The 27771-nt window shown below is 36.9% G+C and overlaps 1 protein-coding gene across 8 annotated transcripts in view; it reads left to right on the top strand.

The window, feature by feature from the left end:
• Window positions 1–27771, top strand: part of LOC145784615 (uncharacterized) — a 141492-nt gene that overhangs the window by 98930 nt on the left and 14791 nt on the right. For 2 of the 8 annotated variants that reach the window (XM_082596490.1, XM_082596482.1), the window contains exons 2-9: window positions 9536–9682; window positions 10784–12109; window positions 12539–12643; window positions 13529–13627; window positions 18260–18505; window positions 18853–18915; window positions 24501–24596; window positions 26277–26345. In XM_082596490.1, coding sequence (XP_082452616.1) covers window positions 9536–9682; window positions 10784–12109; window positions 12539–12643; window positions 13529–13627; window positions 18260–18505; window positions 18853–18915; window positions 24501–24596; window positions 26277–26345 — 2151 coding nt within the window. Of the gene's footprint in view, window positions 1–9149; window positions 9226–9535; window positions 9683–10783; window positions 12110–12538; window positions 12644–13528; window positions 13628–18259; window positions 18506–18852; window positions 18916–24500; window positions 24597–26276; window positions 26346–26488; window positions 26595–27771 lie in introns of those variants that run through there. The other 6 variants (XR_014291026.1, XM_082596498.1, XM_082596504.1 and 3 more) reach the window with 6 other exon arrangements.

Raw genomic sequence — 27771 nt, 5'->3', positions numbered from 1 at the left:
ATGTAAAATTCTTATTCTAGTGTTTAGAGAGATTGAATTAGATTTCAGTATTTTGTCCATTTTGATGAAAGCTTGTTTGGATTGTGCAATTCTTGATTTTACGTCGCTCCAGCATCGACCATTCGAAGTGACCATAGAACCCAGATAGTTGAAACTATTTACTTGTGAGACTGTTGTATTTTGTATTTTGATAGCGCTATATAAAAACTAACATTATTATTATAATAATTTTGGGTTTCTGGGTTCCTCTTAAAGTTTGCAAACATTGCACTAAAACTAATTTTGGACTTTAGAAAAGTTAATGCGATGACGTTCGGAATTCCATGGCGTAAAGAGAGTCGCAAAATTACCACGACAATAGTGTCTTTTGCACTGTAAACATGTTCTAATAGAATCGGACAATTAAAAATGCGCAGAGGTCTTTGAGCATACCTTAGATGTCGACTAATTAAAAAAGAAAACTTGAGATTTTCCATTGCAATTCGGAACTATTTTAGAGAGCGCTAGTATAACAATTCATAAGTGGCAAATAAGGACCACCCCTAATAACGGAGTCAAAGTTGTGATTTTTTTGCCCGAATCTACAGGCCTGCTAATAGTGTATGTATTAGAATGAGTTGGTAAATTCGTTACTTTTTATCGTTTACGACTTGAACATTTGCAATAACAATAACAATAGCTTTGTCAATCATTGACACAGTTCTTTAAATTGTTCAATTGTCAACATTAAAAACTCTGCTGGAATTTGTATGGTGACTCAGAACTGCTGGGTAATACAAGAATGCGTCTTTCATACGTGATAAAATGAAAATACATTATTTTGTTTAAAGCATTTCAAGAATATGACAACAAACAACGTACAAAAGTAAACAAAAAATTAAAATGCAATCTTTTGTTGAACTAACCCCAGTGGTGGAATGCAAAAATATCAAATCAAGCTTTTTCGACCTTTTCATTTTCAAAATTGAATGGAACTGTTCACTAGGCATATGCCTTGGTCAATCGTTCCAAAAGCTTTCATTGTTGAGATTATCAGAAAGCAATTTTTAATTACTAGAAATTAATTGTGAACAATCAATTTGAAGGAGATTGTGCTTAGCGGAGTTATTAATGTTTGCGCTTGGTGGTACCAAGCTAGGTGAGTTATTGTTTAGAACTTTAGATGAATGATCTGCTACTGTTTGATTTCCCAGACATGGAAGCCTAGCAACATTGTCATGCTTTGTATGAACAAACTTATTCCATACATGGCAGCCTAGCAACATTGTCATGCTTTGTATGGACAAACTAATGAAAATAATTCGAAATGATCTACAAATACAAATCGTACTTTGCTTGACATTTTGGTGCTTGGCAATTAAAGACTTTAATTCTGTTTTGAATTGTATTGAAACTGCATCAAAAACTCCATGTCACAAACCTACGATTGCAAAGCGCATTTTAAAATAAGAAGATTTAGGTGACTGGACCAATTTGTAATGGAAGAACTTAATTCAATAATGTTTCGTATTGAGACTGCATCTTGAAGACAAGTTACAAGTTCTCACATGTCCGAGTGACTTTAACCTTTTCCTGCCCAATTTTTGCAAGGACATAAAAAGATTTTTTTTTGTGAAGTCTCACTACCTAGACAACCTCGTAGATGAAAATTGGGTGTGATATTGTTTATGTTATAATGGGGGGATTTGGAGATTTGTTAACCTGAAGCAACATTGGTCCTCCAGACACCACAATTGACAGAGTTTTGCTGCAATTTTATTGTGCATGAAATTTCAAGAAGCAGTTACTACTAGCTGTGAAGCAAAGATTTAGTTTGCATTTGATGCAAGTGACTTTTGTTATGCCTTTGCAACCTGGCAATTTACACCGTCCTTTGCTCTCTATATATTCGTGAAAATGTCCGACTTGATCTGTGCGAACGCTGATACTGGGAATAGGCTTTGCTGGTCCCTTTCGTAATTTTTCCTGGAAAAGTTCTTCAACAGAGGCGGAAGGTCGACCTTTTCGTTTGCACACTGTCACTCCTTCCTGGCAAAATGATTCTGCCAGTATTGTTTTGAAATCGAGAAGACACATTGTCTTTCCAATTGCCTAGTGATCTTCTCTGTATTCCAACCAAGCACTGGCACACATCATATCAACAAAATGCAAGACAATTTTGTGATAAAATTTTCTTGAACGTATGCAGCTTCTGTAAAGTGCAATCAAATGATCTAATCTGTCAACACCCCATGTGGCTGTTGTACAGGTTCACAATGGCAGGGACCTGAATAGCTAATTTTCTTTTTTCCTTGTTGTCATACTTCATTTTCTCTACAGTTGGTAGCACAGGAGCGTAAGTTGTCAAAAAATGCACACACCGCTTGTCAAAATATTTGACTGCTCTGACACGAGCAATTTTACTAGAACAAACAGCAACAATAAGTGCGGATTGTAATCGTGAAAGTCTTCTGATCAATAATTCCTTTCATTTTCAAAGATGCGTAATGTGCAATAACACGCAGTAATCTTGCACAACTTTTAATATAGGTAAGAACAAGTGTAAATCCAAATTAAATGCAACCTCATTTACTTATTTGCTGTTGTTGTTATTGTTTTATCACTTATTTTCAGGTACTTGACTTCATCTCATTGTTCCCTTATGGGGAAGCCGACAAAAGACCACAGGGAAAACAAAAATATTTCTAAATTTTTGATTAAACGTTTCAAAATTTTGTTAGTTTTTACGCGAGTTGCAATGCAGCTAAAGTTAAGAATGCAATGCAGATACGTCGCTTATTTGCACAGGCAAATACAATTTTCATGGGGTTAGGTTAATACATCATAGTGCAGACCTAGGTTGCTTGAAGCGCAGAAGCAGTTGTACTGTAGGGTGGTTTACTTTTGCTCAAGGTAGAAAAACATCGTTATACCTACTAGCAGTAGAATTTCTAAATAAACTTTAGGTGCAGAAAAAGTTTTAGAAACAGACAATTTTGTACCAAAATACACGAAGTCGAGCTTCGAGCGTAAAATAGTTTACGTAGTTAGGAATCTCTTCAAATAAATTTAACCAAGTCTTAATCGCTTTTTGTGCATATTTATACTCAATAATGTTTTTTTGATCCAGATGCGCATCTTGTATTTTAACAAAATCATCTAATTAAAATTGGATATCACTTAAAGCTCTCGTGGCGATATGTGGTTCCAAAATGTATTTTTTTTTTCTTTCACGACCACGGAAGGATTCAACAAGTTATTTGTCAAAGGTATACACAACAAAACGAAATTCAATAGAAAGAAGACTAAGAATTTTGCGTCGGTCGCAACTTTAATCTCCTGAAAACTATACTTGTCAGTTCGTCGTCGTCGTGTGAGCGTCTGGGGCCGAGAGTCTATTCTTTTATAACCCCAGATTCACGATGTTCCCGGACTACACTGGAAGCTACTAGAGAGCAGCCAGTCTTTGGTTTCATCATCCATGACACGCAGACCTTCCACTCCGTTAGGTGGCTTGAAGATGGAGCAGTCATTGATGATGTGGTCTGCGGTCTGTTCCTAGGCACCACATTTACAGGAGGAGGAAGAGGCCATTCCCCATTGGTGCATGGTTGAGCGGAAAAGCCCGACGCCCGTACGGAGACGGTTGAGGCGCACCCATGCCTGTCTTGGTAGTGTTAGACCGATGGGGCGTATGTGGGCGTCGGGGATGAACGAATAGAGTCTGGTGGCGGTTGACTTCCATTCATAACTCCATTTATGGTCCGCCCAAGCAGCCGCAGAGATGTCTTGCAGGCTACATCAGCTTCGTTGATAAGAAGTTGAGCGGCTGGCACGAATGGGTGTCTTGATTTCAGTCGACGGGGGTGCTCGTTTTGGAGAGCAGAGATCTTGCGTGAAGAAAGTGGTTAGGCTCCAGTGCCCGTCGACCAAGGGACAGAGTGGCTTCTTCGCGACGAAGCTCAGCGGGTTGGATGCCAGCGAAAATGGGGAGATTGTCCAATGGTGTGGGACGCAGGCATCCGGTCACTGTGCGCAGGGCGCTGTTTATGGCAGTGTCGATGTGATGGCAGTGAGCACTGCGGCACCAGACGGGTGCACAGTACTCTGTTGAAAAGTAGACAAGGGCTAAGGCTGCTATACGCAAAGTGTCCGCCCTCGCCCCCCAGCTAGAGCCTTCCAGGCGCTTGAGTAATGCAGCGCGGGATGTGAGTTTCTTGCGCAGTGACACCAAATGGTGGCGGTATGTGAGCGATCTGTCTAGTGTCACCCCAAGATACCTTGGTTCGGGGCAGAAGGACAGAGGTTTTCCGCTGTTCTGGACGTGTAGCTCACGATCAGCTTCCCGATTATGGAGGTGGAAAGCTGCTGCCACAGTTTTGGTTTCGCTGAGTTTCAGTCTCCAGTTCTGGAGATAGGCTGAGAGAGTTTTCATGTCCTGGCTCAAGGTGTCTTCTAGATTTTCCCACGACTTTGTGGAGTGGAGAATTGCCAGGTCGTCCGCATAAGCATATTTTGCGGAGACCGTAGTTGGCAGGTCGTGGGTGTAGATGTTGAAAAGAAGTGAAGCCAGGACCGATCCCTGTGGGACGCCGTTTTTCAGACGCCTCAATCTGCTTCGCCGTACGAAGTACGTTGTCAGTTGTCACTTACGAACAGGGCTGCCATATTGTCCTTTTTGTTACGACTTGTTCTTAATTTGAAAAATTACGTTTTGAAAAATATTTTTGTCCTTACATCTAAGAAATTATGCCTTTGCTTTATCTTGTTTATTGCAATAACGTCAGTGTTGCGAATAATAGTTTTTTTCTATAATGCTAAAATGTCTTTTGACGTTATTATCGGTGGCTGACTTAAAGTAATCTGGTTTGTTGGTGTCATTTTATGAAATATAGGCTACTGGCATGTGCTCTGAAAGAAACAGCCTTCATGAAAGAACAGTTGAATTTCTGCTGCACGTAAAAGTAAATTGGACTGTAGCTGCCATGAGATGCTCAGAGTAATGTCTAGAACAAGGATAGATTGAAAAATAATGTTTCCAGTAAAAAATATGCTAATAATGGCTTGACGCATGTGCTAACGTTTAAACGATAAGATGGTGTTTTATCGTCCTTATATTTGAATGCAAGTGGATGGTACTTGTAAACAAGAGTTTGGTTAATGACGTGCATGGCCGGCTCGAGCCAACAGCAGCCCAGTTTAACTTCAAACAGCTTTACTGCACTCGTAAACAACATTTAGAAATTTTGATTGGTTTCCTTTTCACTTCATTATTATGAAAAAGAAATGATTACATTGTTACAAAATTAAATTACAAAATTGTAATTAGCTTGCTTGAGGTTTATTTGAAATAAGTTTAATATTCCATTTCGAGCAAAAATAGCACGTACAATAGGCCCACTTCCTGCAAGCATCGTACAGGCGTTCGCACAACTCACCCTCATAGCAACAAAGATATGTTGTTTGCCAAATGATGCAAAAAAAAGTTTGTTTAAAACTAATCAATGAAACTCATATTTACGTTAACAAAACTTTTACAACTTTGAATATTTCTTTTTTTAGAAAAATTTGTTGTTTTAATTTCGTTTCAACTTAAACTAAATTAAACTCTATATACAAAGCGATGCAATAATCTATTGCTCCATTTTATTATTGATTCTGAAGACAAAACATTTCAATAAAAAGCTTCAATTTTTTTCACGTTTCACAGATATTTGAACATTGAAAAATAAAAATATTTGCTAGCCAACTTCAAATTGCAACTTAAACTTAAACAATGTTTCAACGTTTTCTAACGTTGCAGTTTTGTAGAGCAAAGATTCGTTCTGTTTATGCTTGTGAATTGGTCATGGCCGGCGGGAGCTTAGAGACCTGGAACTCTAATGTAAAATGGACACTTCTTTGAGAAAAAACACACTTAATATGTCGGAAAGTCATAGCAACATCGGTCTCATTATGTAGCTAGTCGTTGTTCCATCAAATTACGTCATGAAACCCCTATCTGCGTCTTTACAGCTGATCAACATTTTCTTCCTATCAGCATCTTGGCATAGTATTGTGATTGACGGTTGTGCTTTGATCAGTTCTGCCAAAACATCATTCCGATGCCAGGTTGGCAATTTACGAGAACCAGTTTTATCATGAACGAACAGTTTGAAGGTAGTTGTACCAAGTCCTGGTATCACCCACATTGTTCGATGATATGTATCGTAAATTAATCTTATCATGAACCAACAGTTTGAAGAAACTCCCACTTAGCAAAGTCACACACTTGATGTGGAAGAAAATGACAGCCAGACTTCGGATCGGAGACGGCACTTGATGATGAATCAAACTTTGGAAGAAGCAAACTATTGTCAAGAAATTTTAGTAAAAAAGCGGTGCCCAGCGGAAATACAAAAAATGAATACCGGTATTCGAATTGCGTCAATTAACGCTCTTAGCAGTTCGAGTGTTAACATCCTGGACATTCAGCACGTTTTTATATTTCTCCTTGATTCAGACTTGAACAATAAATTCTCTGACATGTCAGGAAAAATGCTAAATACTGTAATTAAATACGTAAAAGTTACTTTCTATAATTTTCTACTCGCACAAATAAAATTTTGTCAACTTTTCAAGGTTGTTGTAAAATAGCTTGCAGTTAAATTAAACTCTAAAAATTTGTGGTCGATTACGTAGAGGCGTCCCTTTGACTACAGCCCTTCAGCCCTTCATTTCTCTCATGTAAGAACACTGCTCTAGATAGAAATGTCTACGACCCTTCATAGGGTTATGGCCTTGGGAACTGAATCAATGTTTTTAATTTGAGTTCAAAACTGGGAATAGCCCTTTTATTAAAAACATCTGCTGTTTTAATTAAAACGTTTAATACGCTTCAAATGAAATATGTTATGCAAACAGTACAAGTAATATTCTTCCACTTTATCATTGATTCTGAAGATAAAATATTTGACTGAAAATCTTTATCTTTTTTAACTTTTCATTGACTTTGATTACAATGAAAGAAAATTAAATTATAAAGAAAATTACTGAGATACAAGGAAAAGGAATAAAAATTTGATTTATCAACCGAAGTCGAGTGGAATTGATTCACTGGGTGTTCTAGTAACATTTTTCAATTTTTCCAGCTACCGTGTGTTATCGCTAGACTCCGAAATAACATAAAAAATGGCTGGGCCAGGTCTATTTAAAAAGTACTGTACCAAATTATGTAGCAAAGAGACAACACTCAACCAGCTTGGCAATAAATGATGAAATCGCTCCCCTGCTAAAAGTGCACAAAACAAGTGGCCTCGTTTCACGAAGTCTAAAGTGTTGTCAAAGGAGCTTGGAGTGGCAGGAGCGTTGTTCGATTATTTTTGTTACCACGATATTCTAAGATAAACATTAACAATATTTAGCACTAAATACTGGGTACGACGTTTTCTAATGTAAGAGTCAACTTACCTAAAAATTATTAGTGCTGCATGCCACACTGCCACAGCATTCATTGGTGCCAAAATAGCCCTCATGCAAAAATAAAGACGACCCCTGCACTGAACAGCGATAACAGTCAGTGACATATAGGGTTACTTTTTGTTCAAAAAAGCAGTAGGCTACTTTGTCTTGGGTAAGAGTCGAACTGAGATTGGAACCACGAAATGGAAATTGAACCAATTTGTTTCAAATTAAACTCGATATACAAAGCAATACAATAATAATCTATTGTTCCATTTCATTATTGATTCTGAAGACAAAATATTTCAATAAAAAAGTTCAGTTTCTCGAACGTTTCACTGACGTTTGAATATTGAGAAACAAGAATAATTGCTAACCAGCTTCAAATGGCAAATTAAAAGATGTTTCAACATTTTCTAACGTTGCAATTTCGTCAAGCAAAGAATCGTTCGGTTTGTTGTTGTGAGTTGAAAAAACGTTCATCACCAAGAACATATTTTTTTCTATTGTTTTCCAAGCCACGCACTGCTCACGTGATCACTGCTATAAAACGCGAAATGCTGAGCGCTTCTGCACAGTCGACTAGCTGGTTGGTCTGGGTTCGAACCTAGTGTTGGTCAGACTGGACGCATAAAAGTTTAACTTGCTGTGTTGTTACGGTGGTGAGGATAAGTTAGAGCTAGAACAATAATGTATGAATCCGCGTAAATGAGTTTGTATCATTTGATGTTAAACAAGGTGGTTTGTCGACACAAAACATATAAAAAATGTAAAACGCTATAAAACATGGAGATCAATGAGCCGCACTCGAAACTATTGTTACTGCCAATTTTCTTAAGTTAAGCCATGGACTTCTAAATAGTAGCATCTGGACTGGGAACGCAGTGACCAACAGTAGGCCAAACAGTTGGCCAACAGTGGGCCAACAGGGTTAGTTACTTGGCTGTTGGCCCACTGTTGGCCAACTGTTGTACCGACTGTTTGGCCTACTGTTGGTCACTGCGTTTCCAGTCCAGATTCTACTATTTAGAAGTCCATGGTTAAGCCCCCTGCATTCATTTGTGACTCGTTTGTTAATTATTTGGCTTTTTTCTCCTTTGAAAGTCTACTGTACTAAAAAAGCCACCTGTTTTTGTTTTTCTTTTATAATGTTTGGCCTCTGTCGCATCTGTGTTTTGCACCTGCAGTTTCTTTTGGTTAAATCAATAACTTATTAGTCGACGATACAACGTCAGGTTTCATTGAATTATACAACCATTGTGACCTATTCGTTTTTCAATAATTGCCAATCCTTAAGAAAGGGAATTCGTAATTGCACTGTAAATCGTTTTGTTTCATTCTTAAATTTGCTATTCTCATGACGGTCAGAAAGTAAAACTAATTCTCAAAGTTACCTGTTTATGAGATTGTCTAAAAACGCACATTAAAAGAACACGTGAAAACCAATTCAAATTCATGTGTCGTGTTGTTGGAAGCAATCTAGACAGAAGAAACTGACCATAGGCAGTTCAATAGAGCAAAGGTCAACAATAAATAAAATTCGTCACTGTAACGTCGCAACCAAATAAACAAAGCGGACGTTACAACTATCATTCAAATCATGCGTTTGTGTTGGTTTGTTCAATATAAGTTTATGTTGCTTGATTTGTCTTCTTTACTTTGATAAGGAATAAAGATGTTTATGACTCACAATTGTGTTTTATAGCATCAACTACGTGTTAAGTTAACAACAAAAAATGTATTTCCCACAAAATCAAGAAGAAAATACAAGAACTTCAACTGAAGGACCATTGCCAGGAAATCCTGGTAAGTTCATTCTGAAAAATATGTTTAAGAAATTGCTCAAATATCGTGGTACGCACGAAAGTCGCCGATGCGACACCGCTCAAGTACACGCTGCTATGTCATAGGCAAGGCACTTAATTACGTGCCTAAAGGTGGACACTGACTGGCTTCCTTGCATTTCCGACATGACCTGATTTCCGACCATCAAATTTTTACAGTAAAATAGCAAGCGATATGAAGAGTGTGGCTATGTTATACTAAAACACAAATCTGGTTCAAACGCTGTTACTTGTGTTCAAGGTTAAATTCAAGACACGATGTTTTCTTACAGAACAACCTCAGATCAATGTATTAAACGTCCATCAGCATCATCATCATCATGTTGATCAACAATTGGTCCAGGTTCACAACCAGCAAAAGATAACCAAGATTGTTCATCAACCCGAACAAACCAATGTTCCATCTGGAGATCAAGAAAGTCTGTAAAATGTTCATGTTCATATCAAAAATAAAATCTACTAGCTTTAATATTTATTTGCAGCAGTGGGCTATAAAAATTGCCGGGTTTGTCATTGAAAATATTTTGCCTTTTGAATTGTTCAACTTTTAACAATTTTGGGGAATTTTGATAAACTAAAAAATTTTGCAATATATAGATTTTTGCAATACGTACTAGATTTTTAATTGGTAAATATTTTCTCCCCCGAAAAAAAATCTCTTTACGTCACATTGAATATAAGCTGCGTTTCTTTTGGAGAGCGCCACTATTGAAGTTGCCCTTTCATAGGTTTTACACTGAATTGACCTAATCTTTCCATATTATTTCTATATAATTTTAAAATTTGTGATTTAAAATTAGCAAAACTTTTACACTAAACCAATACTCTCTGGGAATGCTAAATTTTGTGGCGAAGCTAAATATTTAGATTTCTGTACAAGCTGATTTTATGCATCAATTTAGCGACATTTTGAGTTGCTTTCATAACATAGAGCGAAGTTAAAATGTAGCCTACTTGGGCTATGTTGACATGTCATTGATAGCTGCGTTTCAACTAGTGCTGTTAATTTTGAAAGCTGCTAGGAACATAAACTTTTATATGAAAAATGCTTAGAAGTTGCGAGGTAGGTATTTGCTGATGCACTTTTTGCTGAGTTGGAATCGTGGAAATATGCCACAAATTAGGGAAATTTATGTTTAGGAAAATCGCTCCTTTAGCTCAGTGATTAGCCTATGCGCACAACTCAAGCGGCGTTGGTTTAGCTCTCGGGGTGTGCGTTTGATTGTCCTTGAACGCAGTCCTTGAACGCATTTCAAGGACTGCTTCTATTCAGCGGCACCTAGTGGATGGAATAATTCCTCAGTAAACATTTCAACAATCAGAAAAACTTTACTGCTAATGTTGGTAACCGTCTCTGCGTCAAAAGCCCTATCAGAGGCTTTGTCCGTCCAAGGATGAAGATTCAAACCAACGATCCAACAAACCAATTGTGATTGTCTGGAACAACTGATTTCAACGTTTATTCAATGGAAAGTCATTTTAAAGGAATGTAATTTTAAAAACTTTTTTTTTGTCATTAGGTCCAAACAAGGCCTTTGACAAACTGAAAAAATTAACTGGTCAGCTCTACAAATCGGAATTTGATGTGGATGTGTCGAGGTTTGATAATTCCGCATCGAATTTGCCAGAAGTTCACCCAGAACTTCTGTCAGTTGACTTCTACGAGGGAAGGTTTATTCCCAACGACGACCAGTATGATCCCAAAACCAGACAAATTAAATTTAAAGAGTCTGATAAAAAAGTTTCGATTGATCAATTAATTTCACGCATTAAGTCACAAAGCTTCATATCAATCGTCGGTTACCCTGGGGCGGGAAAAACAACGTTATCAAAGCGCCTGGCAAGGCGTCTAGACGAAACTAGAGACTTTCTTGTTCTGAGGATACCTTTCATGAGCATGAATGATTGCGATGATGAGAAATTAACTTTGAAGGAATTTTTACTTGGAGATGTAGATTTTGACTTGAATATAAAAGAAAAAACTTCTGTTTTCAATTGGATCAGAAAGCACATGCAAAATTGTTTTTTAATCTTTGACGGATTCGACCAGGTGAACTGGAATTTGATGGAAGAAATCAAAAAATCTAGCTACGACACATTATTAACTTACCAGGAGCTTGTGTCGAATCTTTGTCGAAAATCTTTTTTACGCGATTGTCACATTCTTTTCACATCTCGACCACACGCCATGCTAGAAATTCCTAAAAAATGTCGCCCTAAGCAAACGTATTTTATTGGAGACTTAACGTCTCAAAACATGAAAAAATTATTTGTTGCTTTGATAAACGATAAACAAAAATCAAGTGAAATTTTTGACAAGCTAACTGTAGAAACTCCTCATCTAGAAACCATGTGTCACAATCCTTTGATGCTACAATTATACTTACGAGCTTCTCTTAGTTCATTACACGAGGCTGTAAATATTTCAACAATGACCCAAATATTTCAAAGAGTGCTAGGAAACCTCAGAACATCAGAACACACAATTGCTTTAACAGATGAAATTGTTCTTAAACTGTCACAAATCGCATACAATTCAACAAAAAATGGAACCGTAGTAATCACAACTGAAGATCTTCGAAACGACAATCTTTTAACTAAAGATGTGCAAGATATTGTCGTTGCATTATTTGCTTCAAATAGACAATGTGGCCTTTTCGAGGGTAACCAGCGATTGTATTTTTCACACCAAACCTTTCAAGAGTTTTTTAGCGCTTTATACATGGTCCATCAAATGCCGTTAGATAATTTCACATCATTTGTAAAAACTAAACTACTGGTCGATCACTGGTCAGTCGTTGTTCAATTTTTATCCGGACTTTTGTTGGATTCGTGCATGAATGAAGGTTATTATATTTTATAAACAATGGTTTTACTGTTGTATTGAAATCGAATGCAATCGTGATTGTCCATACTTGAACAATTTGTTTTCTATTAAATCAGGAATTCTTAACCAGGGTTTCAAGAAACAGTGTGAAATGTAGGCTACTGTTACTTTTCAACCAATTTCAAGAAGGGGTGAAAGAACTAGATGGTGATTTGAAGGTGAAACCAAAATGGCAAAAGGATAGGAACCGCTGTACTAACTTAAACTCTTTTAAACTAATCTACTAAATTATTTTTTCTGTTTAAAATAGCGTAGAAGATGCTGGAATGGTACAAAGACTATGTGCGGGTATACGCAATTGTATTAATATTATGATAAATTACAGAAGCTGTAACTTGTTGAATCAAGTTGTATAGTTTCATAAATTAATTATGAACATTCTCTGCAGATCTTTCGAGTTCTGCAGTAAATCAATATCATTCAGATGCATCTACCTCACCACTGACGCAATCACCATTTCAATCACCACCTCTGTCTTCTCAAATTGCTTCAAGTAGGAATATTTACTAGACCACTTCAAAATAAGCTCTCAGATTTAAATTATGCTTATAAATTTAAATTATGCTTATATTATTATGCTTTAAATTATGCTTCAAATTATTTTGTAATAACAAAGTGTTAAATTGTATCAAAGTGAAGTTTTCGCCCAACTGGTTAGACGTATAGCGGGCGTCAACCTTGGTTTCGTTGTTTATTTGTTTTTGTTGCTGTTTTAGCCACACAACTGCATTGGGCTATTTCGTTACGGTTAAGAAGGAATCTTACATAAACACTAATCGTTGATTGGTTGTGGAAATCTCACCCTGAGAAAACTAGTTTGTTTCTTTTAAGTTTTTTCTAGTTTGTTTAGTTTAATCTTAGAAGTTTTGCATAACTGCCAATAGACACTGAGATTGAAACTGCTTCTTGTAAAAATTCTTTTGGCCAAGAATCATTCCAGCCACTAGGTCACGCTCAATGACCAGCTGTGTTGGAATTGTGTTACTCAACTGCACAAGATGATACTTGAACTAGCGTTGCTTGTTCTTGTTGGTTCTTCGAGGATTTGTTACACCGTAGTTGAAGCAAACTTCTGTTATTTATAACTTGTATTGAATGTTGTCTTTTATTGATGATTAAATGATGATAGCTTAACTGATTGTCCAATTATTATCTTAAGTGATAATAATGATCATGGTTATTGTTTGCATATCCATGTTGATGCCAATGCTTGAAAAATTATATTAAATCAGCTAAATAAAAAATTGAAGAAGAAAGTCTTCCTGTCCACAATCAGATGTGTCTTGTCAGGCGTGCCATTGAGTGTCTGGCCACGACAGTGCATGTCACTTAGTGACACTCAATGCGGTCGATAAGTTCTTATGTTTATTTCTTTCAGCTTCTTCGAGTCATGCAATCAACCAACAACAACCTTCAATTGAATCCACTTTACCACAAACATCTTTCCAGCAAACACCGTCTTTGCAACCTCTATCAAGTAAGAATGTATTCTGCTAACAACATTTAAAGTTAGCCAGTAATGCTCAAGTACATCTAGACACAGACGAACCATGATCATCTTCTCAATAAACTTACCCCATCTACATCTACCACGTCTTCACGTTCGAGTTTGGGCGTTAATTATACTTCTTCTAACCTTGTTGGCTGTGATTATCCTTGATAGAAACAAATGGAACCAAGTCAAAGACAACTTAATTACACGAAGCCTAGCTACAGAACAATATTAGTCTTCGCTTCTGCATTTACAACTGTATTGTGGCATGCCTTGATCATAAGTAGCTTGCAAAATCCTAAGTTATATTAGCTCTAATAAGTCAAGTCCGCCACGTTAGCTCAGCTACTTAAGCACCTGACTGTGTACACAAAGAAACCTCACGATCAAGCGACGCTGTTTCGGCTCTCGGAGTATGCGTTTGAGCAACACATTTGAGAATTTCTCCTATTTAGCGGCACGGTTTCTTATGGTTTTTGACAACATCAAGCAAATTACGGGAATAAAAAGCATGCCGGAAGCACTAATAAAAACAAAAGACAGAACAATAGGGAGGCAGTTCATATGGGAGATCACAGCTGAGATCAAACATGATCAATCTGTTGAAGAAGAATAAAGTGGATGGGTTAAGAATTCACAGACCAGACTTCAACAATAGGGTGACTCGTTTTTGAACTTTTTTAAAAATTATCTCGGGGTAGTGGGGAAATGGTGCCAATGAGTGAGAAGACGCTCATGACAAAATTTGAGATTCGTAACAAATTGTCTTCAACCTTTTCATGGGGCCCAAAAATCGAAAAATGAGGTCAAAAACGCAACTTTTCCAAAAAATTAAAAACACATTATGCAAAATATTTTTAGTTTGAGTATATACAATATTGTTTAGATATAGGCTATCTAATTAACCTAAGAAAAAACTTGGAGTCATTTGAACTATTCCTTCAGCTTCCTCACAGCTTTTGAAAAATTTCCATTTAGCTGAAAATTTCGCATTTTTGTGTGTGGTTGCATAACCACTAAACTACACAACGACATTGCATTTCTCTTTATAGACCTGCCCTGGGCTGTTGCGTCATTTGTTAATGAAATTGGGTTAATTTGGTTGGAAAAAGTAACGTATTTTATTTGAATTTACGTCACTGACGAAGCCGTGGTTGTCACAACGAAAGCTTTGATAAAAAATTGAAAGAATTTAAACAATACTTGTTTCTGAAAATTGAATGAGGCTGTTCACCAGGCAATAAATTAAATAATAGGAGATGTTCCACTGGTGCAAATTGAGCTAAACTATAAAAGCAAATTGTCACTGTAGCCTATACATCTTGTGATAGTGTAGCTCAATTTGCACCAGTAAAACATCTCCTATTATTTAATACATGTTTCTGTTGCTGTTTTAAGGTAAAGGTAACTTTTTCTTATTAACACAAGATATTTCAAATTAAGATTTCGGTAGTGCCCTCAAGAACGATAATACACAGTAGCAACAGCAGTTACTAAAGGTTACAATAGCAAACAGCAAGGCTTCTGAAAGCGATTCGAACCAGCGAAATTATATCACCAACACAACACAATCGAAATTATATCAACATCAAGGTTTTAAAAAAAACGCAATCACTGAACTCAAAAACAACACAATCAAGGTATTCAAAAAAAATCAACAAAATTTAGGCTACAGCAATGTTGAACACAGTAGTGCTAAATTTTCTGTTCAAATGTTTAATTGCTTTTTATTGTCAAATTTCTGCCTTAACTTTCGGCTCAGTAACGTTGTTCTAATGAAACCGTCTCTGTTTTCTTGACCACAAACTTTGCTGGATGCTGCCGTTACCAACTTTATCATCATTCTTTCCACTGTTTGTGTGTGGCAGGGAATTTTGAAAAGTTCACTTGGCACCGGTAGTGGAGTTCCTTGACTGATTGCTTTGCACATTACGTCATCTGTTACATCTTGCAGCAAAGGTGGTGGTGTGAGATCAATGTTTTGCCAGTCAATTAATTCATGAAATGCCGTTGTGTCAAAATTTATGATTGGAATTTAAAAACCTTGCACACTGCCTTTTCGTTTTGCTATCAGTTTTCGGGCACGCAAAACTCTTCTCAATCCAAGTTCCCGGATAATTTTACTGTCGTCAGCAACCATTGATAACAAAACACTTTCTGGATAGGCATTATATCCATTTCTTTGAATCACTGGAAGAACGATTTGTATGACTTCTATTGGCAGTCAGCGTGTTCTCATAAATGTTTTGTACATGTGCATAGCACCATGTGTAGCAGGTGGATTGCATTTTATTTTGAACCACATTGGTGTATATACTTTTATAATAAATTCCACCAGAAGAATAAAAGTGCCAGATGGGTTGAATTTCGTCACATAGAGACGCAAAATTCTGTTTGCTGTCGTCAGCCAGCGTAAATGACATATTGTTCCAGGATTACGTTGAAATACAGGATCATTCACAGTGGTTTTTGATACTGCTCGGTGGAATTAAAATAGATATTTTTGGTCAGTACTTAGGTCATCACAATCCACTTCTATGGTTTTTGTTACAACTGCGCGAAATTTAACGTTAACAGCTACTTGGTCGCAATTTCCCAATGCTTGGCCAATTTCTCCCGTGAATCCACCTGGTTCACTTGTTTTCCCATCAAGTTTTTGAATTATATACCTTAAAGACAATTCATTCCCATGAAGTTGGCAAATTAACCACTGTAATGGCCTGCCAACCGCTCTTTCCAACAGTGCAACAGCTCCATTTTTTGTGCCTGTATTTGCATTTGTTCCGTCGCAACCAATTGCTCTCAAGTATGTTAAATCTAGATTGGATGTGTTAGAAGTAAAAAAATTTTATAATAGCTCTCAAAATATTTTTTGAAGAACCAGATTCCGGAGTGACATGGCCAATGAACTTTGATCCAGGCTCTTGCAACATATACGTTTGCAACATAACAACAACATATGCAACATATATGTTCTTCCAGTGATTTTGAAATCTTGCTGCCTTTTTTACATTTGTAAGTGCTCAATGCGCCCATCAAATTAAATGGCAAATGTGGAATCAAAATCTGAATCACTGGAGCTTTGTGCTTCTCTGCGGACCTTTTTTCTTTATCGACGAATTTTATGTCGATCTATAATAGAGCTGTCATCCTTTTTACTTATCACCCCAATGTCCAGCAACAATGAGCTTGCAATAAAGGCTGCTGTTCTGTCAGACACACCTGCTCTGTCGCACACTTGAGCTACAGATGAGAGACACCGATTTCCCCTTTTGTTGCTTTTATCGAAAATATTCTAAGAGTCAGCAAGCTCTTCTTCACAAGTTAATGCATCGCTATCTTCACATGTTAACAATGTGACTGTGTCACATTCAAACGATAATGAAGCCAGGCAATCCTGCGTTCAACGTATTGATTTGGCTGTGCTGCTTGACGCTGTTTTCGTTTGTTTTTCCGCTGATTCATTTTTCTAACTCTGATCGTTTCACAGTGGTCAAAACCTAAAATAATCATTTTTCTATTTGTGCGCTGGTCAATCAAGATGTCCTCCTCCTTACAGGGCACTTTTTTAGAAGCAGAACATGTGCAAGATGTATAATCCAAACATTTACAAGCAGCAATATCAAATAGCTTCTTTCCTTGATTTTGAATATTTTGTAGTTTGTCTTGGTACAAATGAGTGTCTGCTCTGAGTGGATAATCTTTTGAAATTTTCAGAAAAATGGAGATTTTCAGAAGCTGTGAGGAAGCTGAAAGAATAGTTCAAATGACTTCAATTTTTTTTTTCTTAGGTTAATTAGATATATCTAAAAAATATTGTATATACCCAAACTAAACAATTTTTTTGGAAAAATATTATTGTGTTTTTGACCCAATTTTTCGATTTTTGAGCCCCATGAGGAGGCTGAAGACAATTTGTTACGAACCTCAAATTTTGTCATGAGCGTCTTCTCACTCAATAGCACCATTTCCCCACTACCCCGAGATAATTTAAAGAAAAGTTCAAAAACGAGCCACCCTATCAAGCGGAAACCTTGCTCTGTCAGTCTCGGTAACCGGCCAGGCGTCCGTGGTTCAAAGCTTCTACAAGTATGCGAAACTTGTAGAATATGCTATCAGAAGCTTTGTCGGTTCAAGGATAAAGATTCAAACCAACCAACTTGTCTGTTCAGTAACTCACAAATGGAAACAGTTGCTTCGTCTTAATGAAAGTGTGGTACTGACAATCAATGCTGATGTCAGACCAACATTAAAAGGGTGAAGTGTGCGAATATAGCGTATGTGCAATTGTGCATTCCATAATAAAGAAGGCTCTGGAAATATTATTTTGTTTAAACTTATTGTACTGTAGCTCTTGAGTTGTGTGGCTGAGCAACGCATTTCAAAGCAGCTTTCAATACTTTAATTTTAAAAGCAGAAAATATAAATCATTTCATAGAACTTTTGACTTACTGTTTGTTCTGACTGATTATAGCACATCAACCAGCCTTTGAATGAATGGTGTGCATTCCAAGTAATGTTCACATTATAGTTGTCTCATGGCACACTTAGTATCGCTGCACACTACTGTGCTGCGGCACACTGAGGTAGTTAACAGTTTTATTTCTCGCTTTTCAGATATCTTGCAAGATTCTATTCTTCAAGAATCCCATGCTTCAAATCAACCACAATCGTCTTCCCAGGATGCTTCAAATCAACCACAATCGTCTTCCCAGGATGCTTCAAATCAACCACAATCGTCTTCCCAGGATGCTTCAAATCAACCACAGTCATCTTCCCAAGATGCTTTAACTGTTTTTCAAAAGTCAAAACCTCAATCCTTAATAAGAAAATTGAAATATTTCACAAAAAACATATTTCCAAGTAAGAAAATAATTATATGATTTTAAATTTATTTATGTTGCTTTAAAACACAAACTTGAACTAAAACAAGTTTCAAAATTTTATTTCACGTAACAATTAGAAGATAAAAATGTTTCAAACCTATCAAGTCTTTGTGCTGTTATTATGGCTATGGGCCAAAATAATTTATAATATTCAACTTTGAGGTTTACCACAATTTTAATTTCAATTAATTTCCACAATTTCATTTCAATTGAAATTTCGTAAAGTTTAACTCAAACTTTACGTCTAGGCCTCGCTTTGTCGCAATAAACGTCACAATAAATTAACACTGTTATTAACTTTTTTCGCTATTTGTGCTTTTACAGAATCACCTGGAAGAACAGACAAACCTTCACAACGATTGCAACCATTTTCCCATCCCCGACCAAGTAAGATCGGACTACACAGACAAAAAGAGTATTGTCAATTCATTTCAATATTGTTTCTGCATTTCCAGTTCGATCAGTTTGGTCAATGCGAGCCTCTCGGGCCATGTACGACAGACAGAGGATGCAAACTTTCTTATTCTTCTAGTTTTGTAACTTTTTTGAGGTTGTTTTTCTTTGATCAAAGATATTTTGTATTTGGAATATTGTCGCACCAATTGCAGGCCTATATTTTACGAGATATTAAATGAAAAAGTCGCTCTGATGCTTTGAAACCGAAGGTTTGGTGGCTCATCTGGAAATTCGGTCTCGCATTTGCAATAGCTTTGAGATTGTTGCAAATCATTGGTAACTTACAATCAAGCAGGCACATTGACACCAATGAGTTGACCAGTGACCAAAACAGCAATAACTACAAGTTAGCAAAATTTTCGACACCTGAAGATGTTCTATTGGTTTTCGGTTCAATAAAAACTCTTAGACAATATATCAAATGCTTCAATGTTTTGCAAACTTATTTGCGGCTTATCTTTAAAAGTTGTTTTTCCAGGAAAAGTAAGCTGTTTAAGTATACTTGAAGATGTTCTATTAGTTTTTGGTGCTATAAAAACTTTTAGACAATCTATCAAATCCTTCAATGTTTTGCAAACTTCCTTGCGGCTTGGGCTGAGCGAATTTTTTTAAAACTGAAACTCATCAAAACGATTGTAGGTTATAGTAGGCCTGTGCAAGAGTTCAGAATAGGCTTTTACACTGATACAACCTCAATATGTCCATAGACAATGAATCAAATGATTCAATGTTTTGCAAACTTATTTGCGTCTTATCTTTATATAGTTTTTTTCGGGGAAAGTTAGGTGTTTGTTTCATAAGGAAGGACACATCAGCTATTAAAGTGCAAAATTGAGAACATTTATAAAAATATCTTGGACTTTTCAATAAGTTTCTGGGTACTCAATACGATCCCATGGCCTGGTCCAAAAGTAGTCTACTCACTAAACCAGTGGTTCTTAACCTTTTAACAGTAGGGGACCGGCAAAATTTTTAAAAAATGTTCGCGGACCGGCAACCAAAGATCGTAGTGAATAGAATGAATATTTGTAACGTTTTGTTAACCAAAGTTGTCGTTGCGCACCATAATGCAAGGTTTTAGCATATGATTTGTATTCAGGACGAAAATTAGAATAAAACGGCAATCAAATCAACTCAAATAGAAAAATGTCAATCCATTTCCATACAAAATCAATGTCAGTGGGAAATTTCCTACTGTTACGCCGCCAGTAGCCTATGTGAGCAAAGCGAGGTATCAAAAAAGTTTCTAAAACACCTAGCTCTGTTTCGGCATCCAGGCGATTTCATTGCTCTGTAAAAGCCAGACATGAAAAAGAACTGTCGTTTCTAAATAGCTGGTTGAAACAATTACCATCAATAAAAAACAGAGAGAGACTGTTCACCAGGCATTTGGTAATAAAATTAATTTGCGTTCTTCTGGTGACTATTTACTAGGTTACCTCGTGATGTTAAAGATGATAACTAGCTTTTTTTTCCGACGTTTCGTCAGTCAGCACGACTGACTTTATCAAGGTGGCTAAAACAGGTTAATACAACCTGTTCAGCAACGATGGCACAACACAAAAACATACTGATAAAATGAGTAAAGTAAAGCAGCAAGAATCAGAATTAAAACACGCAACGATACCTAGAGGTCAAACTAAATGCAGTGAATGCCTAAAACCAGTAGGCTACTTCCCGCAGCGTAAATTTATCTATCTATTGGGCCACTGTCAAGAAACGTTGAAAAGACATCAGACAAGACAGAATTGTTATTGCTAATCCCATTGCTTTCTGTCTTGTCTGATGTCTTTTCAACGTTTCTTGACAGTGGCCCAATAGATAGATAAATTTACGCTGCGGGAAGTAGCCTACTGGTTTTAGGCATTCACTGCATTTAGTTTAACCTCTAGGTATCGTTGCGTGTTTTAATTCTGATTCTTGCTGCTTTACTTTACTCATTTTATCAGTATGTTTTTGTGTTGTGCCATCGTTGCTGAACAGGTTGTATTAACCTGTTTTAGCCACCTTGATAAAGTCAGTCGTGCTGACTGACGAAACGTCGGAAAAAAAAGCTAGTTATCATCTTTAACATCACGAGGTAACCTAGTAAATAGTCACCAGAAGAACGCAAATTAATTTTAATTACCATCAAATCGATTGTTTTGAAAGTTAGGCACGAATTCGTTTGCAAGAGATAACCAGAAGTGTGACGATGATGTTTTGGTGACGAATCTGGGCTATTGTAATTGTGTGACGAATCTGGGCTGCAAAGTACAAGCACAACATGGGCTATTGTAATTCAATCAGACTTTCTTTTTCATGAAGGTTAAGGTCGCATGTGTTGACATCATCGATGCATGGATTGTTTATCCAAAAGTTTCCATGTCGAGGATCTTCATGTTACGCGAAATGAATCGTTATAATTGTTAGCCAACTCTTTCAATTGTTGACTCACAACGCTCAGCACCTTTTTTTACTTTTTTCACCACTCCATTTCACCAGCATTTTCCACAGCAAATCGACTTGTCTTCATTCCATTCGTTGAAAAACAAGATCTTTGCTTTCTCGAACTCCGTTTCTGGGAAATTTCCATTGCAGGCCTGACTTTATCCCGGAACTTCAAACTTATCTAATTCCAAATTTTCGTCTCCAACGACTTTGAAATTTTTCAAAATCAAGAACAACATTCCCCATTTGTTTTATGTATTTCTGTGTGTCAAAACTTTTTGAAAACTATTATGCAATTTGTCACAAAAACATTATCAACGGCACAGAATTAGGTCATCAAAAAGTTTACCTTTATTATCAAACAATTTTACGTGGAGATGTGTCAGTTTTACAGCTGTGCATGTTTCACAGTGCGATCACAATTTTACAATATGCTAATGACTCCACATTAAAATAAGCTTTGCAGAAAGTAAAATCTTTGGCGGACCGGCAAAAAAATTACGCGGACCGGGACCGGTCCGAGGACCGGCGGTTTAAAAACCACTGCCACTTAAGTCAACACTGCTGGCTACAATACAGAAGTGTACACGAACTGGAGTTTTGGAGTATTTAGGAACCGGAGTCTGGGTCTGGGCATCTAAGGTTTGGTTCCAAACATTTGGACTCTGCGCTCAACATAGAGGAGTTATTAAATTAACCAAACTTAACATAAAAAAGTAAGATAAGTGTGAAACATGAGATTTCGGCGTAAGCTGTATTAATTTGCTGATATCGTGTAAAGTTTAACTATCATTTAATTTTGAATTCCTACTTTTACTACTACATAGGCCTATAAAGAAATTGAACCCACAACAGTTTGAGTTACAAAAACTAAAAACTTCATAACTTTTATTGTTCACTTATTAAACTTAAAAGTCTTGCAGCAAGCAAATGTGTGCCGCTCAGGGTCATTTGCAAAATGTTGACAAGAGTTTGTTCAATATATTTTACATGAAAGTGTTTAAGTTATAGGCTAGGCCTACACAAGTTTGCAAGGCCAAAGCAAATGCGCGTAGATTTTAAGCTGACTAATAATCGAACTGTTCAGCTAGACTTTTAATATACGCCCTGAGTCGTGACTCAACCATAAAGTTAACAGTGATTTGTTAGCAGACGTATTACCGATGAAAAGTGTTCAAAGATCACATGACGCAAGCACAACCAAATTAACTACCGGTATAGCTTCCTTAATTAACTACCGGCGCAAGCACAATTAATTAACTATAGCTTCCTTTCAAGGCTCTCATAACCTTGTTGCTCTTGTTGAGCTTTCAAGAAACATTTTTGTTGATATCTGAGCTAGACAAGCACGTCAATATTGAAGCATTTTTTCTTTATTTTACAAACAACACAGAAAATAATTTTGCAGGTTACTTCTGAAACAAATTCAAAATGTTAGTTTTGAAAATTTGTGGCTTTTAACTGAAACTTTGATCCAGCGGTTGCAGGCCGCAAAACTATTTTAAAAGGACAATATTGATGAATTACGAGTCACTTGAAACGCTAACATTCACTACTGAAAAGTCAATATTACGTTATTAGTAGGGCCATTTTTATATGACCTTAAAAAATCAATAATATGACTTTATTTTTTGGAAAATATGACTTTATATGACTTTATGTGCAAATCGTTTATTTTTACATGCGAACAACATCACTCACGGAACTAAAGAGTAAAACATACGCAACATAACAGTAATACACATCCATTTTTATTTTAAACCACTGTGGCGTAGCTGTTGTAGTACAGTTTCATGTAGTGTGGAATGTAAGAGTCTTTGAAGTTACGATTTGGACGTAAAATGACTTTAGTAAGGAAAATAAGCGCTCCACAGACGCTGACGTGGGTTGACACTTCTGCAGTTTTGCATAAAGCGCTGGTGAAATGTCTTGTCTTTGTAGCTCCATAATTTGTTTCACATCGTTTTTGTCCAATCGCTTCTTAATGTAATTTTTGAGCTCAAGCGGATCTTTTCCGAAATCAAGGGCATTTAGATTAGCATGGGCCTCTTTGATGGTGTATGTACAACTTTCCATTTTGAGTATTAAGTTCGAAATATTGTTGTAGTGGAGGCATATTTCTGTTAACTGACTAGTCAACTTTGGATCGTTGACTGAATTTTTGACGCTCTTTACAATAACTCCTTCACCTTCCCATGCATTGACTATTTCTTTCACTTTGATGCAATGTGTGACCTCATAAAATATAGGTCTGTGACTGTAAGTGTTATGTAGGCTAATCCTACAGTTTGCCTTTGTTCAATCAGAAATTGCCTTACATTCTTAGTGCTTAATTGCTTCACCGCTTAAATTGGTACTTTTTATTTAAAGTATACAACGGTATGACTTTATAACTCAAAAATATGACTATAAAACTTAAAAAGCTGATATATGACCTAACCAGGAAAATATGACTTTATATGACTTCATAACTTTCTTAATATACCTCATAGGGATGCGGTTTTTGCGTTAAAATTGATTTCACGACTTACTGATGCATAGAAAAAAATATGACTTTAATGACTTTAAATGGCCCTAGTTATTAGTTATGTGCATACTTAACCTGGGACCAGGGCCGGATTTAGCTGATGGGGGGCCCGGGGCAGTTTTAGATCGGGGGGCCCCCGTGCAAAAAAATTTTTCGCGCCTACGGCGCGTAAAAGCCATCTCTACGTCTACAGTAGCATCAGTCCAGTACTGCACAGCATTTTGCAGAAACTTTAAAGGTCAAAAGGAATAAAATAACACAAAATCACATTTTTTTCCACATAGGGGGGCCCTTCAAAAGTCGGGGGGCCCGGGGCAACTGCCCCCTCTGCCCTCCCCTAAATCCGGGCCTGCCTGGGACTATACTCACAACTCATCTATTACGTGAAGTGTTCTTTTTCAGAAGTCTGCTATCCGAAATTGAGGCGCATATTGCTAGCGCGCTACTTTAGTAGCGGGTGCCCACCTTTGGCTATGTAAAGTAACTTTTAAATACAGATTTAAAAATCTTTTTTAAAAATCTGGAGGCGCATATTACAAAAATGTTTGTACTTTTATAGGTTCTTTTAGCTCAACAACCATCCATTCACCTTCAGAAGAACCCGATGTTTCATTACTCCAACCACCTTCTCAGCAAACCCGATTATCTTCACCAGGTAAAATATATTTTACTTTGTACGTTAAATTAAGACTTTGACAACGCTATATACAGAGGTGGGCAGTAGCGCGCTATACGTTTGTGCCACTACATTTTTTGAAGTAGCGGCTGCGTAGCGGCGCTACTTTTTTTTCAATGTAGCGGAATCAGATAGGTGCTAAAAATTACAGATATAATCTACATAAATTAAATTAACAGTAGCCTATTATATTACTTATCAAAATGCGTATGTTGGCTAATATCACTTGACGCATGTTTTACCTTCGGTTCTCCCGAAAGTTCTGTTTCAACGTTTTTAAAAGCAAACGTAGTTTTCATCTGAAACCTCTTCAAACAAATATTTTTAACCAAAATCACGTGCTTTTCTTGCAAAGTCAAAAAGTTAAGATTATAAGTTTTCCTGACGTTGCCGTAAAGTTGCAAACTGTGAAGAATCGCCTCAAATCGGTTATTATTTTTGTTTTTTATCTATCTTGGAAGAACAGAATGATATTAACTCAAGCACCGAAATGGTCGATTTACACGCTATTCCTTCTGCTGGGACTGCAAATGTCACGCATGAACGCATAGGCGTTCAAAAATAAAGTTTAACCCGCTTTTCACTTTTTGCAAAAATGTTTTAGATGTAATTTGAGAAGAACCGAAACATTTCAATTTCTATGAAATGATAATCTTCAATTGAGCAAAGGTGAAGAATGTGAATGTTCGATCTTGATTGATTGAATCTTTATCCTCGGACTGGGAAAGCTTCTTCCAGATCTTAATCCTGGCAGTTCCGCATACTTGTAGACGCTTTGAATCACTCACGCAGGCCGGTCACCGAGATTGACAGAGTGAAGTTTCCGATTGTTGAAGTCTTGTTGCCGGGGAATCATTCCATTCATTAGATGCCGTTCAATGGAGAGCAGTCCTTAACGTGAGTTGCTCAAGCGCACACCCCGAGAGTCGAACCAGCGCCGCTTGTTCTTGAGCCAGCGCAGCGTGATCTTTGAGAGTATCTTTCAGCTACTCTCAAAATTTTAATCTAAAAAAAATAGCCAAAAATGCAAAAATCCATTAACTAAAAGCAATAAAATTATTGCTGAGTGAAAAAAATCCATGTTATATACTTATACAGCGGAAATACCGGGCAAAACTCGCAACTCCTTACTAAGATAATCACAGTTCTGCGGGGAAACCTCAAGAATTCATGCGATGTCAATCAGCAAATGTGCGCTTGTGTAACCAATTTGCTGCTCTGCTCGCGCGCAGTCCACCAGTAAAGACGTTACGCCCAGACAGTAAATTAACAATTTTTTTCGATTCAACGTCTGCAAACCTAAACAACGGTTGATTTGCTTCTGAGTAGTTTTATTTACTGTCACTTTACAACATTTAAGGTCATTTATCGACAGGATTTATTTTTAATTTTATATCAGGTTTACGATGTCATCACATTATTACCCGACTTATTCTCACTGCGTCATGCCAAAAAGAGAACAATCGCTATCGTCTTTAAAGTCTCTGGTTTGACCCGAACTGGTTAATACCGAACAGAACTGGAATCAGATCTACCAATATCAGACCCGAAGGCAAAACCATTTGGCCACTGAGCTGGTTCACTCCAGCACTAATAAATAACGTAAATAGGACGTGAAAAAATGAATATGTTTTACATGAGAGATTTAATCTTTTTTAGATGAAAAATTGCAAAAACGGAAAGTATTTCTATCAGAGTTGCATGAAAGAACTCGAAAAGTTGCTGTTGGTAAGTAAATGTTTTTACCTGGTCAGCACAGTTTTCTATGTTAAGGATGTTTTACCAATTTTGAGGTGGCCTATATTTAGGCAACTGAAAACAATATTGCATCGTTGTATTTTTAAGTAGTTTTGTTTATAAAAGTGTTTAAGTTTCAGGTTAAAAACGATCAAAAGATGAAAAATGCCAAGTGAATAAAATGAGCCATGTTAGGAAACAAAGGCTCTAGCAGCAAATATCAGTGTAGATATAAGCACGGTAAGCATAAGAGCATAACGAGTAAGCTGTAGGTTGCAAAATAAAGTGGAAAATCGTGATCTCTAGGTCACATTCAAGCAACAGTACTCATTTCTTTTCGGCAGCAAGAACTTTTAAAGTTGAAGTAACTCAAACAGATTTTTCTGCAAAGGTCTAACTTATCACAAGTCATCAAATATTTTGTCAACCATCTCACTAATAGTCAGTAGCGTTGACAAGCAGATCCAGATGGTACGTTTAGACCCTGCCAGAGATAATTTTAGGGTCCTTGACCTTTTCAAAGAGCACGGACAGTTGAAAAGCAATGAGTATTCTTTGGATATACTAAAAGTGTGGCTTTGACGTGTTTTTATCTAGGTCACGATAATCCAGGGGCGTTGACAGGGTGGGCTAGGTGGCACTTTTGGACCCGAACCCGAAATATTTAAAGGGCCTGGATTTAAAAGATTCCCCGCGATTTCAAACATTATCAAGATCTTAATATACAGTAAGTTAATTAGATCTAAAAGAATTGCCATCAAAGGTTAAAACAGCCACTTCAGCCGTCAGATGGAAAAGTACCGGGCCCCCTTCTAGGTATCAGGCCCACTTCAGATCTCTGGTGGTAAAATAGCCACTTCAGCCACTAAACAGTAAAATAAGAATTTAATCTAGCATAGTGATTTCCCTAACCACGAATATTTAGTGAAATAACCCGAAACACCAATTTCAAAATAAATAGGCTAATATTTGTTTAATCTCAAAAGCTAAAATGGCACAGGTAAGACAATTGCTATCCCTATTTCTGCACTAAAAATTAAACCAAAACCACTTTTTAGATTGCAACAATCAGCAAATGTTTGACCTAGGCTCAAAAACCTTTCCCAAATCAAATTGAAAACTTTTTGACCGTCTGCACTAACTGCTCTAAATTCTCTTCTAGTGAGCTTAGAATGACCAGTGAAACATCAATGGAATCGGGAAATAATACTCTAGCGCCATGTGACAAATAAAAGTTCAAAAAAGCAACCACTAGATAGAGATAATAAGTTTTGCGGTTCAAGAAACTTTAAGATTACGCAAGATTTGTTAAATGATCATGCTTAAAGGACATCAAGAAAAGTTTGTACACAACCTTTATATTCATAATATTTTCGCTGAAGGGGGCCCGAAAATAAATTGGTACCGGGCCCGAGAA

The sequence above is a fragment of the Aplidium turbinatum genome, chromosome 1 (assembly GCF_918807975.1).
Source record: "Aplidium turbinatum chromosome 1, kaAplTurb1.1, whole genome shotgun sequence".
Classification (NCBI taxonomy): domain Eukaryota; kingdom Metazoa; phylum Chordata; class Ascidiacea; order Aplousobranchia; family Polyclinidae; genus Aplidium; species Aplidium turbinatum.
Note: the sequence above shows the minus strand (reverse complement) of the source record. Positions and strands in the feature narration are given on the sequence as shown.